The sequence below is a fragment of the Calonectris borealis genome, chromosome Z (genome assembly GCF_964195595.1).
Source record: "Calonectris borealis chromosome Z, bCalBor7.hap1.2, whole genome shotgun sequence".
In the NCBI taxonomy this organism is placed as follows: Eukaryota; Metazoa; Chordata; class Aves; order Procellariiformes; family Procellariidae; genus Calonectris; species Calonectris borealis.
In genome coordinates, this window is record NC_134352.1 from 77,314,424 (window position 1) to 77,329,781 (window position 15,358).

Below are 15,358 nucleotides of genomic sequence, written 5' to 3' on the forward strand. Positions count from 1 at the left end.
CCAAAAAGGTATCAGTGGCAATATCTAAGATGGTGTTCAGTGACTAACCTCTTGCTCAGTGAGCTGTGACTTGCCATTTTTATCCGACCCATTTTCATACTCAGATGATAGTTTAAGTAGTTTGTGTTCCTTCACTGTTGACTCATCTACAACAAGGCAGCCACAGGCTCCAAAAGGACAAGCAGCTTTCAAAAACAGGAACATCCTGTTAATTTGGAGTTAAATGTTTATGTGCTGTCATCACTTGAGCTCTCATACTATGCACCACACTGGCTGGTCCCAGAGTCCTGCTAGGACACAGGCAGTACTTCCTCCAGCTTTGAAACCATCAGGCTGAGTAACATACATCCCACCTGCACCACCAGGACAAAAAAAAAGCTCCAGGCAGAATATAATAGTCTTTTCACTGATCCTTACTGAGAAACACACATTCAAGCATTGCAGAGCACAGCATCCAGATGGCACCTCACTGGCCACCAACACCACTATTTGCAACACAGCATCCAAATTGTATTTGAGCTGGCAATTTGGGAACCTGGATATGCCCAAGTGTTTGCTTATGCAGAAATAGCAACTGTGGCAGCCTTTGCATCGAGAGTTGTAAATCATGGCCAGGTCAGAGACAACCAGCTCTCCCGACTGCTCAGAGGCCGGTGTGACTGCTGCTACTATTCCCTGCTTAGTCCCACTGGCACGAGCCCTGCTCTAAGCAGGATGATCCCAGCGAAGCAGGATTACCTCTCTGCACTGATCTCACAGCCCGAATTGCTCAGTATGCAAATACTTGTCTTATTAGACCTATTGACACAGTAAGTGGTAGACACCTCCCCTCGCACAGCGGCCGCCTTTGCCTGAAATAGATACTAGCCACAGAGGGTACAAGCACACATTGTAGTATTTACATAGCAACACTCTTTGTTTTGGTGCAGTAAAAAAAAAACCCTAAACACACCTAGACTGGATGAGCTGCATTGATAGCTGCCAGTTTAACCTCAGAAGCTAGACTAAGGAATAAAAACCTTCTAGTTTCTTCCCAGTATATTGATTTTTTTTTTTTTAATAATGACCATGCTATCACATCATCTTGAATACAACTCTGCTACAAAACCTGGAAGCACACGTTAAGAAACACACCAGTAAAAAAGTAAAAAGTCTTTCTGAGGCAAAACGCCGATGCACATAGCATTCACTTTGTTCCACCCCAGTCAGAACAGTACTAGTCTAACAAAGTTAAAATCTGATCCAGAAAGCCAAGAACCCTTTTCTTTTTGTAAACGGATGAACCTTCTGCCTCAACACACTAATGGGTAAGGGTGCAAATTGTTTTAAATGGTAAATTCTAAAGCAATAAGCAAAACCTACATATAGAAAATATTATGCAAGCCACTGTTTCAATAGTCACATGTTCAAGTGAAGCAAAGGTTTTTTTTGAACTGTTATTCAATATGGCTGTTAGCCACTTCATCTTTTTAGCAGTGAAAAGCATACTGAGGAAGTTCTGAGAATAGCCCTGGCAAAACTGTACCTGTCAGTCTGATCTCTGACCCTGCGCACTATATGATATTCCTGGCCCAAGGAACTACTACAAGGGTAAGATTTCTCTCTGCTTTAGTGTAATGTGGAAATCACTGGCCAACTCACAGAAGTGTCCTCCAGTTTGGTAGCAAAATGGAAACATTTCAGATAAGACCAGTTACCAGTTATCAATGGGGAAGAGTTTTGAAACCAAGTGGAACTTAGTTTTTGTGGTCACACAAACCACACATACATAATTTTCAGAAACTGGAGTTAAAAGCTTTCAAGTTGTGTAGTGACAGTGACAATACAACAATATTAATGTACTGCACTTGGTATAACCCACGTTTGTTGTGCAACGGATGAGAGCTGCATTTCCAGATGTCACTAATTATTAGAACTTAAGCTTGAACTTCCAATTATTCAAGTGACAGGAGAACATTTGAAGTTACACACTTAGGCATAGTTACAGTTGTATGCTAAGAATACCCTTCAAGACAGGAAAAGGGTTCCTTCCTCTCCACCCATACCTTATATTCTCATCTTCGTCTCCATCTGAACACGGTCCTGAGCAATCTGCTCGAGGTGGCTCTGCTTGAGCAGGTTTGGACATGATGATCTCCAGAGGTCCCTTCCAACCTCAACCATTCTGTGATTCAACAGCAATCCTCTAACCTCCAATAAGCAGCTCAACAGTAAGTACAAGAGATGCATCAACTATGTTGACCAATTTCATCAGCCTGCCAGAGACACTGAGCTGAAGGTAGCTGTTGGGCTAGATACTTTAAAATAACCCAAAATTCACTTAGTGGGATTAATTCTTAACAACCCTGGAGAAGACTGAAACAATTGCCCTGCTGATTTCTTAAGACATAATAAGCCAAGGAAGTTGCTCCACTACTCCTCAGAAACAGTACAGTGACAGTGTCACTGGTGTCATCAGGAACAGAGGGTACACAAAAGAGTAGACAAGTTAACCAGCCAGCTTACAGCACCATTTGTTTTGATTTTGTTATTTTGAAGCCAGGAGCACGTTCCACCACACAGTACTGTTTTGAGAAATATTTAAGACAGGTTGAATTCTAGCTTCAAATAGTGTCTTTGCTAGTCTGGTCTAGGAAGCAGAAGAGAGAAATAAAAACAGACTCAAAAGACAAGCAGTTCCGAGTGTTCACAGAGACCATTCACAGATACAAGAGCAACTCCTGAAGAGATGGCAGCTATCTAATAAAGAAATTAATCGACTTGCAGCAGGATCACTGGGCCACAGCAAAAGGAGACCATCTAAAAATTAAGTTTTGATAGGCCATTTTTATTAATCCTTAACCATGTATGTAAGTGAGGCATTTCTTATTCTGTACTTCAACTTTACACTGGCAAGACTGAATAAAAAGCACAAGGAAGAATGGAATTCCCCAGGACCCTCTTATCTGAAAGATTATCCCAGAAGATCAAGGCTGAGTTTCTAAAAGCAGAAGTTCCTATAGCATGAAAAGTCATGTTAGAAATTTCACATGAACCTCCTAGTACTGCCTTGAATGATTAGTGATTTGAAGAACCTACATACAACAAACTGAACTTCCATGTTCCACAGAAATATTAATCCTCTCAAATTATACCCCATTTTCTAAAAGATAAGCACATATACAGGGCAATAATTTTTATTATACCAGTATCTGCATGACACTACGCATCTCAAATGTAGAAGATACTCTCTTCTTCACTTGCCTGCTGAACCAGATTAGTCCAATTTAGGAAAAAAATTCACTGCTGAGCAAAAAGCAAGCATAGCTCAATGATATATTAAAAGCTTCACTTTCAATCCAACTTCTCATGTGACTTCCATAGAAAGGAGCTACGGACCTAGTGTCCACTTCAGCAAACATCAGATCAGCATCACAACTGCAGTTCAGCTTTGATTTTGAAGGGGGAAGTGGAAGAAGCGGAAGGTATTCTGCCATGAAGGGGTAGAGAACAGTCACAGGCTGAATTTCCGTTTAACCAGAGAACAGGCACAGCATCAGCAAGCAACTATGCAAGAAGGAAGCCAAGGCACTTCATTCCTAACAAAAAACTACTCAGAGGCTAAACAGATTAGTCTCTATGGACTGTCTACGCTGGGACATTAGTCAGCAGCAACAGTAGGATTCATCCTGTTGAAAAGACAAGGATGCCAAATTTCACTTACCATGAGAGTCGGATCCCAACTTCTTAGAAGCCATTTAGAACCTGAAAAACATTTTAAAACAGCTTTAACAACTTTGTACATGTAGTGACAGTGACATGCAGTTCTACAGAGTCTTATCTCTAGATCATGGGACACGTTGTAGACACTTGCTGTTTTATACTGTTCCCAAGATAGATAAGCAAACTTATTTTATAGCCTTGAGAATTGACTGAGCAGACAAATAATTTAGCCCAGGGTCTGATAATCTAAATGGCAAAATGAAGAAGAAAAACAAAAAAGACAGCCAAGAAGCAGCCAGGTTGATCAGGAAGGCAGAGAGTTCCAGATCACAGCACTCAGAGGTCGCTGTCCCAGTCCCATGGAGCACACCCTGCCTCCCGCGGCATTAAGAATAGCCCTTCCTACTGGAAATACCACGCTGATCCTCTTCAGTTTAATCCCTGCTGCTCTAAAAAGGGATACTATCATATTGGGTACGCAGTCAGTTAGCCAGCGTGGCACTTGTCTAGACGCACTAGGTAATGCACGGATAACAATACAGGTATACAATAAATGGTACCATTAGGAAGATTTTTCGGATACACACAAGAAAACAATGCTAACGAGTCCTCATCCATTGCCCACAGAATTTTACTAACAACTTTTAAAATTTGGATGCAAATCCTACATGGCCAACATGTTAAACACAGAAATACCTAGTCAGCTTTTAACCCAGAGCGGGTCTGTCCTGAGAAAAGAGTTGTTTTAGATAAAATTAGCTGTCTAATTAGTTGTCAGCTAAAACCCTGCTCCAGGATGCCTGTGGTGTGTTCAATAACATAACGGGTTCTTTTGCTAGATTACAAGTACATCACAAGATCTATCTCAAGACACCACAGCACAATTCTTCAAATAACTGAATTTGTAAGTCCTCCTTTGACATTATGCATGACATGCCCTTTGTTTCTGAAGTCCTCCAGCTCATAGACTGAAATGCCCAACAGCCATTCTTCAAAAACATGAAGTTATCTGGCACACCCCCACCAGCAGCTGAAAGCACAAATTGGAGCAGGACCAACATTCACACCCATCATTCCTCAATCGAGGTCTAACTCTTAGCCTGTTTCCATTGCAGATTCCTTTATGTTAACTTAAATGTTAACTTAAAGGAAAGGTGTCATAAGGTGAGGATTACAGGCAGCTTAGCTATTCCTCCTGGCAGCTGCCGACATGACTGGAGTCAGGAAGAGTCAGTTTTAAGTACTTTAGGAAAGTACCTTTGCAAAGGTCCCTTTCAACATTATGTTGAAATCAATAGGTGAACCAACCCTACTGGCCAGTGGGAATTCAACACACAGCTAAAGCCAAAGCTGCATGAAGATCACCTGGGTGCAACCAGACTTCATGAAACACAGCAAGCAGACACTAGGCTATGGGGAAGTGAGTCATGCTGGGCAACTCCAGGCGTACCTTGTACATAAAAGCTGTGTGTCAACCTGCTCGATGTTTGTCAGGTTCTTCTCAGCACATCTCACCTGTTCTCTCAACATTGGTATTACATCCAAAACTATTCCACTAAGCCAAAGAACTGGTTTTGGCACTAGCTGACAACTGCTTGTCAGAAGCAAACAAAACACTGAGGCTTCAAAGACGTAAGAAAAAGGAGGTGAAACAGTGCTGAGCCTGCCATCTCAGGAAGGCTGTCAAGGGCAAAGCCACAAGACCACCCAGTATAGTTGCACGTCAACTACTAGAGCTGAATGGGCTTTACCGGTGCCAGTGCTGCAGAGGAGGAGACCAGACTGCAGACTACAGCACATGAAATAGGCTGCACCTTTCAGACCCGGATCACACTGTCAGACAAGCTGCTACGTTGCTAGTTCCTCTGTATCAGAGTAGCAATTAAAACATCAACTTAATTTGTTATTACTGAAAAAGCCAGGCCACATGTGAAATCATACAGCCTTCACATACCTCACCAGTCCTCTGTACGTCACCGGAGACCGTGACGCACTGTCTGCAAGCATGTGCTATGGCTGCCCATCATCCACCACTATTACAGTAGAGCTGAACTAGGGATAAGGCCTCTACACACTTCAATTTCTCAAAGTTCTTCTTTCTTCGAGTTACTATCTCAGACTGAAAAGCAAGTGCTCCTTTTCTATAGGATTTTAAAACTCCTGATGAGAGGAAGTAATCTCCTCACTTTGGCAACTCATCTGACAGGGAAGTTTTTTCAGTGCAGCACCAGTTATCTACAGAAAATACAGTTTATGCTGTCTATCTCATTCACCAGAAACAGCTTACTCCAGACAGTACCAACATAAAGGATATTGAAAAGAAAATTCAAAGAGATCTTTTTTAAAATGATAATTTACATCCCCTCTCCAGCAGGCCATTGCAAGGACATACTAAGTTTACCATCTCACACACTGATCTTAGGTAACTGAACACTAAGTTACCATGACACTATCAATTTGCTCCAGGGACATTAGTAGCAATGCGCACAAATCCCGCAGAACCAAAGATGTGCACATCTAGTATCCAGAGAGTTTTGCAGTAGTATATCAATCCGGAGCTGCATAGAGCCTTGGATGTGTCCTCAGTGTCAAAATACCCCAAGTAAGCAATAAGTATCTTGCTTTTGTTAGCAGTCCTGTAGTAAAATCCTAGTGCAGACCAGGCACCTCCATTAACTTCAAGGTGCAGTGGGAAGAATGATTCCTCTACCTTATGCAACACCTTATTTTAACCACAGAACTAGCTAAGGCACATCAATAGCAAGCTAATCATGAAATGGACTATTTCCAGAGAGACTGTAACACTTTAGATTCGGGAGGCATTTGAGTTTATATCATACTAGCTCTTCCTGATGCACTGTGAGCGTGCACTTGTTAAGATACCATTACTGCAGAAGGCACTGTCAGCAAATAGAATTGTTAAGCACTGCACACAGTAACACTAAAACAGGCTGCCAGCCACATTTCATCACCTCCTTTCCAAAGATTAATTAAAATAGTGTCTTGTGACTAATCAGATTTGAGAGGCTATTCAGGGACCATTGTTACAAGCATCTTCTGTTGCTCTGTCCTGCTGGCTGGAAAAAAAAAAAATATTTGCAGCCAGTTAGAAGGTTAGTGATGTTGCCACTATGCTTCTGGGCATTATCTGAACTGTATTTGCTTAGTCAAAGTCGTTACACTGTGCAGTAAAGGTTTGGTTACCTTTGTTACCACTTTTTTAGAAATTTAAAGGACTTGCTCCCAAAGCCTTACATCAAACCAGCTAATGGAAGACTGCAGCCCTATCACTGTTGCCTTTGACCTTCAGACTGCAGAACAGGATGCTGAAGGGCATCTGTGGGAACGGCGCATGGGGGCACAAATTTTGATCTGATGCTTTTCCTGTACATTTTGAATTGACAAAGAACATACTCTACACTGCATGTAAACTTTTTCAACACCTTTCCTGGGCTAGAGAAACAACTTAGTTGCAGACTACTACAAGGTTTTATTACAGCCACCTACAAGCTCTCTTCTGTAGATGTCGACCTCCTTAGTCCCATTCCCTCATTCTTGGTTCTGGCTAACCCTCTGAAGAGAAGATCAGGACTACAAGTGCCTAAAAGCTATAAGCAACTTTAATGTCAGCAGCCATTGAAGCAACCTGATGCGAGCTCTTCCCTTCCTCTCTGAATGTTCATTTTTCACTTAGTAACACTGAGTCAATAGGGCAACACTCTTAAAACCAGCCAGAGGAACACAGTATAGCAGAGCCCAGGAGGAGGGCAGAGGACCTCAGAGTGATGAAAGAAGGGGATAGGGGAACAGGGAAACAACCACAACAACAAAAAAAAACAACACGAACATGCAGAGACAGAGAAGTGACAAGACAAAACTGATGACAAACAACTGGCACGAAGAGATAGATGACAAGCTGGAAAAGCCTGAAGGGACAGCATAGAGATGACCAAGACAGTCCACCTGGCACGTCACCACTTAAGCCTCAATGACTACTTTGCTTGGAGAACACAAAGAAGCGTGACTTGGTGCAGCGAAGCAATACCAAAGGGACAGTTTCATCAAGAGATGAGAAAAAAAATTACTACGAAGAGCAATTCATGGCGAGCTGCTGGGAAGTTGGGGTGTTTTTTAATTATTATTTCCATGTTTTTTCTATTGGTGTTTTCCCTGAAGTTTATATCTACATTCCTTTTCTTCTGAAAGAGCTCTGACTGTCAAGTTGGAAGCATGCTACCACTAACGATACCTGGAACAGCTTTCTCAGTGACAACTCAAGCCAATTTAACTATTTGTCAAGAAGAACTGGTCTCTTGTTGCTATATCCCCCAGTTTGGGGTGCAAGTATGTCTAGAATCCGGACCACATGAATTCCCTGAAGTAACTCCCACCTAAGATTCAGATAAATGAGAAATATACTTATTGTGGGTCAGAGGAAACTAAAATGCCTTGAGTTATCAACCATAATCAAATCAGCAGGTCTATGGTTTTCAGAGAAGAGGGACCTGATCTTGCAACTTCCATTTTGCCTGCTAATACACATTGTGTAGCCTAAGTACACGGAAGTGAGGATGCATCCATTCACTCTGAAAACTACAAAAAGACAAAAAACTTCAAAAAGAAAAGATCATTTTTTTCTCCCTATATTACACTCATGAACTACTACGATTTACACTGAGAAACAGTGGAAAGCAGTTTGATTCAAGTGATTTATTTCTAATGTGTCACAGGTACTCCAGATTTAGACAGTGATTTAAGTTTTCACTATAACTACTTGCTTCAGTGCAAGAGAAAGGCTATAACCAACATCAGGATTATGTATATAGCCTCATACAACAAAAATAGAAGTAGATAGTGCCTGTTGCTAAGATAAAACCAAAGTTAAGATTCTCATATTAAAGCTTCCCACCTATGTAAGTGTTCAGTCATTGCTACACAATCGAGATCTTTTGTAGACTGACAGTAAAAAGCTGATCACAGAAGTTTACTACAGTACAAAACAGATTCCGTTTTCATTTACTGCAGTCTCCAAATAGATGACATCACCCCAAAATCTGCAGCAAATGCTTCTGCTTTGTACTCTAACAGTTCGGCCAACAATGAGCACAGTCAGCTGCATGGAGGTACTCCCCTTTCATTAAGCACGATCATGTTGAGTCACTGATACCAGCTCTTTGGATAAAGTTGTTGTAAAACTAGATTTGACATGTTGCAACTACATGCCCTGCGAGGGGGGGAGGGGGGGAGAGAAAAAAAGAAAAAGCAACACTTTCACTAGTCTTAACAGAAAAAAAAAATGCAAGTATATCTACAATAATTCCTTTTAAGTGCTACTGCAATCCAGGAGATAAGGTACATTAGGGTTCTTGGTCTATTTTAAGATCAACATGAACAAATCAGACCCTCCTTGAAGCAAATACTGGTATGGAGTTTCCATTCAATTTTCAATAGCCACTGGTTAAAACAAATCTAGTGACATGTCTTCATCTCATGGGATATAAGTACAAATGGTCACCCTACATTTAATCAAATGCAAAGTAGGGATTACACTGACAACAGGGGGTGGAGGGAGGAAGGGATGAGATATCTCTGCTGCATACACACCCCATGGAACAACAATCCAAGCAACGGTGACGAGAGATCTAAATTTTGAAGGACAGCCTATAACATCAAACTAATTTAGTTTGTTATTGCCAGTGAAATGATTGAGGGGCAGAGGGACAGGAACCAATAAAATGGCACTTTTAAAAACATTTCCAGAATACGTGAGTAGGAAGGACAGGGAGAAAAGAGCCGCTGAAGAGTAGGTCTGTGTGCAGATCCCATTATTGGATTACGAGACAACACTCTTTAGTGATGGCAATAACATCCATTACAGGCCTTTACATGCAGATGGTGGATAGCATCTTCCTAGCAGCAACAAACATCAGGAGACATTGATTCTTTAAATTGTGCCATTGCTTAATGTGACATAGTGGGCAATTAGACCTTCTGCTTCAGTACACATCAATCAACGGGAAGTTAAAGCAGAAGACAGAGCAGAAGAGCTCTTCCACACGCTCTCAGAGAAGCACGGCATCTCTCGCTCTGTTGTTCTGTATCGATTCACTGCATTAATATTAGACACCTGTAATTATACACTATCCTCATGTCATGTCCCATGTTCATTAAAGACACTGCCCTTGTTAAAAGCACATACTATTTGGGCTGGTTAAGGATTTAAGGCTCTTAACTGGTAACTGATAGCTCTATTCCTCCTTTAAGATCCTGACTGTGTATTTGGGACATAAGATAATTTGCCATACATTTTACTCAGAAATAAGGGAAAACTCCACAATTGCTGAGGCAATGCAGCACACTAATGCACCAGTTTTTCAATCACTGAATCACTTACCAGCCATACAAGTTTCCAATGAAGTTGAAGCTTATACACCACACAAGCCTCCAGAACTACAAGCTTCACAGGCAAGAGCATAAGAAAACTGAAAATTACTTATAGACAGCCCTGTGGTCAAGGCAGATCACTGCAAGCTTTTCCTTTGGCCAGAGACTGACATGCCAAACGAGTATAGAAGATGCACCTATTCTAAATTCACATTTAACTGTTGCAGCAAATGGGTGACCTTTTTAAAATGGACTCTCTCCAAAAAAAGAGAGTCCTGTCACAAGAGAAAACCAACTGCAACTGACATCTAAAGCTGGCCTGACTTCCAAACTCAACAAACAAGGGGATAGCCCAGGTTCTGTCCACTCCGAGAGCAGATGTGGGTTTTGGAGTGTAATCCTACTAGTGATTGTTACCTAAGTTATTTAAAGATCAGCTAAACAGAGAAGAGGAGGAAAAAAAAATATGGGTTTACATCTTTTTTTTGCTTCTCGAGATCAGCTTCACTAATCTAGATGCTACAACATCACCAAGAAAAGGGTGGTAGACTAGAAATAGAAGGACCATCTTCCCCTCTTGAGATACAACAGAAGCAAGACTGACATTTGCATGATAAACCACAGCAGAAAATATAAACATGCTGTGCAACTCCTACGTTCTAGGAAAAAAGCGAGAAAAGATGATCCAGCACGCGTACCACCAATAAAGGCTACAATAATCTCACAATGCAGTAATGAAACAAGTCCCAAATTTGACAAGCAGAGCAACTGCTTTTAACTACCATTTTCCTATATCTAAAGTTTGGATAGCAAATACTTACCACTTATGAGAGCTTAAAATAGCCAGATGGAAAGTATCTAGTAATTTTTAACAAATTTAGCTACTCCAGCTTAATTAGCACAAGATTTCATTCTACTACGAAAGAGTCAAATCTTTAACAGTAATCTTAGCACTAGGCAGAGCCAGGTATGTGCATTAACTTTTCTAGTTAATCCTAGCACTTCAGAAGAAAGCTAATATTTCAACACAACCCTTCTCAAATGAGAGAGACTGCTAGCAGAGAAATAGCTAGCAGTGTATGATATATATCTACTATAAGATATCTACTGTAAAATATCTACTATAAATAGAAGAACTTACTCTGATCTTTTGGTAAAGATGTATGAAAAAACAGTGGAATATCCTGCACATTTAAAATGCATGTCTGGAACCCAGAGCAGCATAAGCTAATTAAAATGCTGCCCTATTTTTTGCAGTGATACTTCAATATGTAACAAGCTGACTCTGAAGTACTTGAATATTTAATACTTCAGACTTGTCCCAGTTATGAATGAGGAGAGCTAGACAAACATTCCCAAAATGCTGCCAACATAATAGAGTAAAACAGCTTTTGCCACTAATCAGAACATCCCCTTTTTAATCCAAAAATAACAGAATCTGTGCAGGTTCGAGCTTTTTCTTATGCTCTTTGACCAAGAAAGGTGTACAGGTAGCTGATCTTCCATTACACAGAAACAAGTTCAACTCTGGTGGCAATATCAGGACCTACTCCCAATATTGACACAAGCACTCCCATTATTTTATTGCAGAAAGCAATTTGTATTCTTTTGATAAATATTAATTAACCAGAATTTAATGCATTTAAACACACTACAGCAATTAAATGACTCTACTTAAAAAATCCATTCCAAAGAAAGCTATACAACTGTCACCTTTTCCCTGTTAAAGCTCAGAAGATAAATGGTACTATTTATTGATAGCTATGTTTTTGGTTAGAAATTCGATGCAATACGAATGCTTATGGAATTACTTTAACAAAGCAGACAAAAAACATCTAGCAAGAAATCAAGTTGGACAAAATTTTTAAAATGGAAAAATAAAATCTGCCAGCAGGTCAAACATCACTTGCCATTTCATATATTCGAACTCAGCCAAAAGACGTGTCTACTGCACTGTAGAAGAATAATGGGACCAGTGTTAGACTACTATAGATTCATCAATTCTTCCTCTTATACTAGGGTCACATGCACTACCCACTCTCACCACACATTTAATATTTTCCCAGCAAAACTCAGTATGGTACTGACAGAAAATACAGCCCGTTAAATTAACTATTCCACCTACAAACAACTCTGCCTGTCCTGCAGCAAGCAAGCTAAAACCTTGAACTTGGCATGGGAGCCACTGCTTCAAATCCTGATTACACCCTCAGCCCAAGCAGTTTAAATACACATAAGGCCACGAACAGCCTTCTCCCACTCCCTACAGGATCTCTCCCATAATGTGGTTAAAACTGCTGCACTTTTCCAGCCATCTGATGTCCCTGTTTCCCACTGACACACCTCATTTCTCTCAACTAAAAGAGCCACATTCTGAAAATGCAAGTTCCCTGCAAATTCACTTAATTTAGAAGCCACCACTCATGGAATGGTTTGGGTTAGAAGGAACCTTCAAAGATCATCGAGTCCACCTCCCCTGCCACAGGCAGGGACATCTTTCACTAGATGAGGTTGCTCAAAGTCCCATCCAACCTGGCTTTGAACACTTCCAATGATGGGGCATCTACAACTTCTCTGGGCAACCCCAGTGTCTCATCACCCTCACTGTAAAAAAATTTCTTCCTTATATCCAATCTAAATCTACCCTCTTGCACTTTCATCTCTCAGTGTTGCCTGTTTTCCAGGAAACACCCCTATTCACCGTAAGTTACTCTTTCACCAAATACACACTTTGAGATACATGAAAGCAGAAGTTAAAAACTTCCTACTACTGAAGCACCTAAGAGCTGATCACAGCATACCTGGAAAAGCATGCTCACCAAAAGGCTTTTCTGCAAAGTGACAACATAAAACTCACACCATCTCAAACCTTCCTCAGAAGCTTGGTTTGCCTTTGTCTCGACAGTGGGAAATGCAAATTCCATCTTAGGTGCTACAGATGTGACATTCTTCACACACTTACTTGACTTTTTTTTGGGTTTTATGCATCTTCTTCCGCCCATCAATGTGTCACTGGTACAGTTTCAGCTTTCAATGCTAGCTCATTTTGTCCTTAATTCATGTGTCGCTCCTACTAAGCCAACAGGTATCTGTCTTCATGCAACCCTTCTTATCAAGGCTGAGACAAGAAAATAAGCATATACAGAAACACACCTCTGAAAAGATCCCAGGTTTTGCTGCACTGAAGGATAAAACTAACAGAGAAGGAAGAAAAACCTCATCACTCTTGGAGGTGAACACTCACTTTAGCTATTTTAGTATGTTTGCTGAGCTGAGGTCTCAGCAGGGACATGCTCCTTCCCAGACTAACTCAACAGAACAAAGGCATCAAATTGAAATATAAAAAAGTGAATGAAGCAAATATAAAAATATGGTCCCACTGCAGTAATGCCTAAATAAGAACCAATCTTGTTTCACCTCCACATATAGTATCAGTTAAGCCTGCTTTCATGTTTTTCCACCTAGTCCAAGCAGGACTAAATGACTGCATTAAAAAGATGACCCAGATGGGAAATACTATCAGTAGTCAACACCGAATTAAATTCCACTACCAGAAGTCATATTTTAAATGAGCAATTTCCACTTGTTTTAATTAAATGTGGAATTGGTGCATAACGGAGCATAAAGAGCAGGAAAACAGTTTTAAAGTGAATACTTACACCTTAATTAATTCCTGAAAAGGCTTGTTAACTTTAGAGAAGACCAGAGCTGGTTGCAAAGATTAAGTTCTGCTCTTTAAAAACACACAGAAACAGAAGTATCATTACTGGCTATCAAAAAAAATACTCTGACATATGAAAACAGCAGTCTCTGAACAGGCTCAGCAAACTGGTGGTACCCACACCGAGTACACTTCTGGAATTGAAGTCATTGGGAACACAGGAAGTTAAGTTGTCTTGAGTGAGCTTGTCTAGAGTAGAAAAGTAGAAATTTATCTTTGAGCACAGAAGTCAAACTGAGGTTGCCCTCAGCTATACTGGATATATTACAAAAACAGAATATGATAAGGAAATGAACTGCTTGCTATGTTGTATATTTGAAAACCTCAGTGGCCTACGCCGCCTGAAGGCGGCACACTCCAGTCCTGAGGAGAAACATCTTCCTCGCAATCTCTTGATTTTGGAGTTCTCAAAAAGCAATGGCCCCTCCATTTAGGACTGCTTAAATGGAAATATGGTTCAGCCTATAGTCCAACAATAGATTGAAAAGTTCAGGAATGGAAGCCACAAGCAACAGGGAAAAAACAAAGAGAGTCAGTAAATCAGGTTCATTCTATGTGTGCAACTGCCACAGCTGAGGTTACTACCAGTGAAGATACACAAACACATAGACAATCCTCACCCTCCGAGAAGGAAAGCAGAGCAACCACCCAATCCCTGAGACGTAACTTTCAAGGATGCTCCAGTTGCTACGCTCACCTTCACACACTGCTTCAGAAAGCCTTTCCATATCACAGGTGTCACTCCTCCCTCCCTGCTATGCAGCAGTCATCAGCTACATTCAGGCAAGATACTAAGCATCATAAAATAACCTCTACAACCAATTACCTTAATTCCTACGGTTTCCATATAAAATGAGTTTCAAGATTTACATTTCCTCACTTAAAAAAAGAAACTGAAAAGGTCTGCTTTCTCTCTGTGTAAGACAACAATTCAGTTTGCCCTCCTAGCACTGCAATCTTACACTTGTAGTTAATGTTTGGAGCAGATGAGTTTAAGGATTAATGTAGACTGGAAGCCTGCACTTCACTACAAACACAGAATGATCTTTCTATCACGAATGTACAGAGCAAAATCCAGAAACTCGCAAGGTACTGGGAGTGACAGACACGCACAATTACAAGCTTCCCAATGATAAGAACGTATGAAGACTGGACTAGAGTTTCATGCTCAAGTGGAAAGGAAAAGAAACCATAGCCACAGAAAGACAGTGCTTTCAGATGAAATCTAGAAGGCTACAGGATATTCATACGGCCAGGAATTGAACACCCTTATACACACACTTTTCATTCATTACCTTTCCCCTGAGCAGAAAGTAGTTTTGCCAAAATTCCCTTATACTCTCAGCACCACCTAGTTTTTGCATGAGACTTCAAAATAGCTGTCAAGGCACTTAACCAGCAGTAAAACTATCCCTCTTTTGCAGGTGTGAGGAACAGGGCACAAAGCTGAAGCAGTTTGCCCACTGTCATCCAGCTCAGCCAGCAAAAAAACCAGAACAGAACCTGTATTTCCTGAATCGCAAATCCACAGCTACCCCAGGAACCTCACTG

The 15,358-nt window shown here is 40.8% G+C and overlaps 1 protein-coding gene across 3 annotated transcripts in view; it reads right to left on the minus strand.

Annotated features, from left to right (window-relative positions):
- UBAP1 (ubiquitin associated protein 1) overlaps positions 1–15,358 on the minus strand; it is a 42,885-nt gene that overhangs the window by 20,104 nt on the left and 7,423 nt on the right. For 2 of the 3 annotated variants that reach the window (XM_075137499.1, XM_075137498.1), the window contains exon 2: positions 3,704–3,744. In XM_075137499.1, coding sequence (XP_074993600.1) covers positions 3,704–3,737 — 34 coding nt within the window. In that variant the 5' untranslated portion in view covers positions 3,738–3,744. Of the gene's footprint in view, positions 1–48; positions 206–3,703; positions 3,745–15,358 lie in introns of all 3 variants that reach the window. The other variant, XM_075137500.1, reaches the window with a different exon arrangement.